General features: G+C 44.6%; 1 protein-coding gene across 1 annotated transcript; it reads right to left on the bottom strand.

Annotated features, from left to right (window-relative positions):
- Positions 1-3,466: 3,466 nt before the first annotated feature.
- On the bottom strand, positions 3,467-4,150 carry LOC121808957. The gene has a single exon (XM_042209513.1). It carries the CDS (start codon positions 4,148-4,150, stop codon positions 3,467-3,469), a length of 684 nt encoding a protein of 227 aa, XP_042065447.1.
- Positions 4,151-5,647: the final 1,497 nt, after the last annotated feature.

Genomic DNA, 5,647 nt, shown 5'->3' with positions numbered 1-5,647 from the left:
GCTACAGGACCTACTTTATCGATAATCTTGTACGGTCCTACAAAGCTCGGTTTCAGCTTGCCCTTCGCTCCAAACCTCACAACTCCTTTCGTCGGGGATACTTTCAAGAACACTTTGTCACCAACGTCAAATTTGATTTCCGTTCGACGCACGTTAGCATACGACTTCTGCCTATCTTGAGCTTCCTTGATCCTTGCACGAATTTGATGCACAATTTCGGTCATTTCCTTTATAGCGTCGGGTCCTAACATCTTCCTCTCGCCAACTTCATCCCAATATAGTGGGGATTGATACTTCCTGCCATATAAAGCTTCATACGGAGCCATATCGATCGTCGCTTGGTAGCTATTGTTGTAAGCTAATTCAACCAATGGTAGAACAGTTTCCCAACTTTTCCCTCGATCTAAGACAACGGCTCGCAGCATATCCTCAAGCGTTTGAATCGTCCTCTCTAACTGTCCGTTCGATTGCGGGTGATAAGAGGTGCTGAAGTTCAGTTGTGTGCCCAATTCCCGTTGCAAACTCATCCAAAACTTTGATGTGAACTTCGTATCACGGTCGGATACAATGGTCTTTGGCACCCCAAGCAAACGCACAATCTCATTCACGTAGAGCTTTGCTAACTTGTCCGCGCCATAAGAAATTTGAATTGGTAAAAAGTGCGCGCTTTTAGTTAGTCGATCGATGATCACCCAAATTGGAGTGTTTCCCTTCTGTGACTTTGGCAAACCCGTCACGAAATCCATAGTTAGATGCTCCCACTTCCATTCGGGAATTTCAAGTGGTTGCAATTTCCCATATGGCCGTTGGTGTAAGGCCTTCACTTGTTGGCATGCTAGACATCGCTCCACATACGACGCCACGTCTCCTTTCATTCCATTCCACCAAAAACGTTGCTTCAAATCTCGATACATCTTCGTGCTTCCGGGGTGAGCAGTGTAAGGCGTGTCGTGCGCTTCACTTAAAATCTCATCTTTTAGCACCTCATCGCTCGGCACACACAATCGTCCATCGTACGTCAAAGCATTATCCACCTCCTCACGGTAATGATCGAGCTTCTCGGCTCTCACCTTCACACGTAACTCTCCCAACTTCTCATCACGTCGTTGGGCTTCTATGAGCTTGGTTCTCAAATCTGGCTCAATCACTAGCGTCGCTATTCTTCCTCCTACTATCTCGGGCGCTTTACTATTTCCAATCTCATTCTATCGAATTCGCGAATCAATGCTTCCTCTTGCGTTAGGAAATAAGCCAATTGCGGTTGGTTCTTCCTACTCAAAGCATCGGCTACTACATTATCCTTGCCCGGATGATAGTGAATACCACAGTCATAATCTTTCACAATCTCTAACCAACGTCGCTGTCGCATGTTTAGCTCCTTCTGCTCGAATTAGTATTTGAGACTCTTGTGATCCGTATATATCTCGCATATCACTCCATAGAGATGGTGTCTCCAAATTTTCAGTGCATGCACCACTGCTGCTAACTCTAAATCATGAGTCGGAAAATTCAATTCATTCGGTCTCAACTATCGGGAAGCGTATGCTATCACTTTCCCATCTTGCATCAACACGCATCCAAGTCCTACTTTTGATGCATCAGTATAGACGGCGAAGTCTTTGTCGGTTGCCGACACGGCTAGGACCGGTGTTGTCGTCAACTTCTCCTTCAACAGTTGGAAACTTGCCTCGCACTCTGATGTCCAAACCACTTTGATTCCCTTCTTTAGCAATTGTGTCATGGGTTTGGGGATTTTAGAGAATCCTTCAATGAAACGTCGATAGTATCCCGCCAATCCCAAGAAACTACGGATTTCACTCGGCGTTTTCGGCGATTTCCAATTCTGCACGGCCTCGACCTTTGTTGGGTCTACTTGAATCCCATTTGCCGTCACAATATGACCAAGAAAGTTCACTCGAGTCAACCAAAACTCACACTTACTAAATTTGGCATAAAGCTTCTCATTTCGCAACGTTTCCAACACTGTTTGTAGATGCCATCCATGTTCCTCCTCGTTCTTCGAGTATACTAAAACATCGTCGATGAAGACTAGCACGAACTTGTCGAGATACTCATGGAAAACTCGGTTCATCAAGTCCATGAAGACGGCTGGGGCGTTGGTCAGCCCAAATGGCATCACGGCGAATTCATAACGGCCATAACGAGTGCGAAAAGCAGTCTTACGCACATCCTCTCGTCGGAACTTTAGTTGATGATATCCCGACCTCAAGTCCATTTTCGAAAATACGCCCGCTCCTCGAAGTTGGTCAAACAAATCATCAATCCTCAGCAGTGGGTACTTATTCTTCAAGGTCATCTTGTTGAGCTCACGATAGTCGATGCACATCCTCATCGTGCCATCCTTTTTCTTTACGAACAACACTGGGGCTCCGCACGGTGACACACTAGGCCGAATAAATCCCAAATCTAGCAGTTCTTGCAACTGAATCTTCAACTCTGCCAACTCTTTAGGGGCCATTCGGTATGACGCCTTCGATACTGGCGCAGACTGTAGTTCCAAATCAATAGTGAACTCTAATTGTCTGTCGGGTGGCGGTCCAGGCAAAGCTTTGGGAAAATCTCGTACTACTGCCACGTCTTCCACTCTCATACTCTTCTTTTCCTCTCCGTTCAAGTACACAAGATACGTCAGACGCCCTTTCCTTATCATCGTGGTAGCTTGCAATGCAGAGATTATGGAGGTTCGTCGGTTTATGGAGATCCCATATAAGATAGTCGGCTCTTTGCCCGGGGCTTGAAAAGAAATCTGTCTCTCTTTACAGTGAATCGTTGCGTGGTTCTCGGTAAGCCAATCCATTCCCAAAATTATATCTATGCTCTCCAAAGGCATAACGTGCAAAAGTTGGGCCACTACTCCTAATTCTCCTAACACAAACTCTATGTTCGAGCAAGTTCGCACAATATCAATCAAACCTCCAACCGGTGAAGACACCCTCAAACCCATGTCAAGTTTAGCAGTAACGAGTTCTAAGGCATTCACACATGACATCGAAATAAAAGAATGCGAAGGACCCGTATCAAACAGCACGATAATAGGTAGTTGTTGGAGCTTTCCCATACCTGCTAAATTCTCCTTGTTAGTTTGCTGCTCTTGCACTTGATTTCCTTTCAGTGCATACTCCCTTGCTTGTTGTGGGGCCACTTGTCGGATCGGTTGTGGCTGTTGCGGTGGCCTCTGTCCTTGCCCATTCTTCGCTCCACCTTTGTTGTTATTTGGGCACTCTCGAGACATGTGCCAATTTCCACCGCAAGCATAACATCGAATGCCTCCGACCCTGCACTCCCCAACATGATACTTGGAGCACCGATTGCAGTAGGGTGTCCTTTGTGGGTTTCCCCTCGGATGGGGCACAACTTGGCGGCCATGGTTATGCGGATGCCGAAAAGTGGAGAAACGCTGCTTGTTGTCAAACGGGGCTCGGTTGCCTTCCCACTTCCTCTTGTCTCAATAGTTGGATGGGAGTGCGGGTGGTGTAGGATTTATTGCCCTCTCGTTCTTGGGCAGTGCTTCTTCCACATATAAGGCACAGCCCAACACCTCGGAATAAGGAATTCCCCTGCGGCTGGCCACAGCTGCCCTTATCTCGGGTCTAAGGCCAAAACAAAACTTTGCAGCCATATTCTTATCTGTGTCCACCAATTCTGGCACATAACGGGTCATCTCACATAGGGTGCGGTCGTACTCCGTGACCATCATACTTCCCTGCTTCAGGGTGTGGAACTCCACAATCTTTGCTCGCCTGTAACTCATGGGAACATACTTGTCGTACACTTCTTCCTTAAACTCTTCCCATGTCAGCGCCTCACGGCGAGCGGGATCCATAGTTCTCCTCTTAGTTTCCCACCAAAAATCAGCGGGTCCTGTCAGTTGATAAGTCACGCAAGCCAGACGTTCCTTGTCAGTGCATCCCATAAAGTCAAATATACGCTCAAGCTCGCGTACCCATGCCTCCGCCTTCGGGGGCTCTCCCAACCCATCAAACTTGGGTGGGTTCTCTTTTCGAAAGACCTTGATGTATTCCCTTTTGTTTGGTTGGGGTAGAGGTGGTGGTGGAGGCGGGGGTGGATTCCCGACACTTCCCTCTGTCTGTTCCTCCACTCGTGGACCACGTCTACGTCTTGGGGGCATATTGATCTAAATCACAAGTTAGCATCATTGTGAGTAATCGTTGTTATCAAAACACCACTTCCTTGAACTTATGCACGCATACAAAACGATAAAACACAAGTACTTAAAGTTATGCGAAAAGTGAACTTCCATAGATAATGTGGAAAAGAAAAAAAAAATCAACACATTCGTTCTGAATCAAAAGCAAAAAGGTACTACTTAAGGCTTTCAGGAAACCTCTCATGTCGCCATCCATCCCATTACTTCGTGGTTCATACCACGTAAACCGACTGGCCGTTGCTTCCATCCAAGAGTTCCAACTCTCGGGCATCAATTCGACTAGTCTCCTTATGCTACCATAGGACGAGGCATGGTACCCGCGGACTTTTCGCCACAGGGTCTCGAAATGGGCGACGACCTCTCCTAAGGCTTTTCCTTCTTCTCTCTCGTAGTGGTTGTAATCGTATATTGCTTGTCGCATCCTGGCACTATATTGACTGCTCTTAAGCGCGGTTTGTTTTGTTCGTACCATCTACGTGAAGACGAAAGTTTCTTTTCAAAACACATTTTATATCATTGCTTGTTTGTGATAGTTCCTAAGTTTGTCACGTAGTTTAAAGTTTAATATTATCTTAAAGCTCCATATCTTCACACGTTAACATTGTAGTATTTTCGCACATGATACCCATTTAAAACATCATGAAGTTCATGCTCACGTCTTATCACTTTCGCCCATTTGACATGTACTTAGGTCATCATACAAATTTTGTTCATGTCACACGTAACAATATCATATTCGTACATACCACACGTGTTTAGATAATCATGCCAATCATGCTCACATTCAACGTATGTATGTCATCATATCATTCATACCCAAATTTCGATATGGTAATAACATCGCACTATCACATAATTCCATGCTCATGTATACTTTTGTCCAAAACATCATCATAATATTATCGTCAATTTCATGCATCGAATTCACATGCTTGCAACAACTTAAAGCATACCTCACTTTCTTTTGTTGAGCGCGATGCTTTGGATGTTGAGCCTTCGTGACACTTCTAGTCAATAAGGGTTCACTAATCTAGACTTAAGGTAAAAGAAGACTCTCGGACCAGAGCGAAAGAACGAAGCTCTGATACCACTCTGTCACGACCGCCCATACTAGGGGTACAACAAACGAGGCGATCGTGACCAAGGGACAAACATTAAGAATAGCATTTAAAGATAACAGTTCATAAGAAAGACACAATTAGCTTAAAAGAATAATATTTTAGTTCATCAACTGTTAAACAACAAGTTTTTAGTTTAAATAAACTTAATGTCGAAAATTCGTTATTAATTAGCAAAGACTTAGCAAACGATTTTCCAAATGAGCAGCGGGGAAAATAAACATAAAAAAAATCCAATTAACTTCTAAAAGAAAACATTTGTTTTAGGTTACGAAAAACCATTGAGTAATGAAGAGGTCAATACTCATTCACAACTTTAACAAATTAACTTATTATCACA

Source organism: Salvia splendens, chromosome 6 (assembly GCF_004379255.2).
Source record: "Salvia splendens isolate huo1 chromosome 6, SspV2, whole genome shotgun sequence".
In the NCBI taxonomy this organism is placed as follows: domain Eukaryota; kingdom Viridiplantae; phylum Streptophyta; class Magnoliopsida; order Lamiales; family Lamiaceae; genus Salvia; species Salvia splendens.
The sequence above is the reverse complement of the archived record's forward strand: the minus strand, read 5'-3'. Positions and strand labels throughout refer to the sequence as shown.

Coding starts and splice junctions, on each gene's coding strand:
- LOC121808957 (XM_042209513.1), bottom strand. CDS start 4,150: ATGCCCCCAAGACGTAGACGTGGTCCACGAGTGGAGGAACAGACAGAG.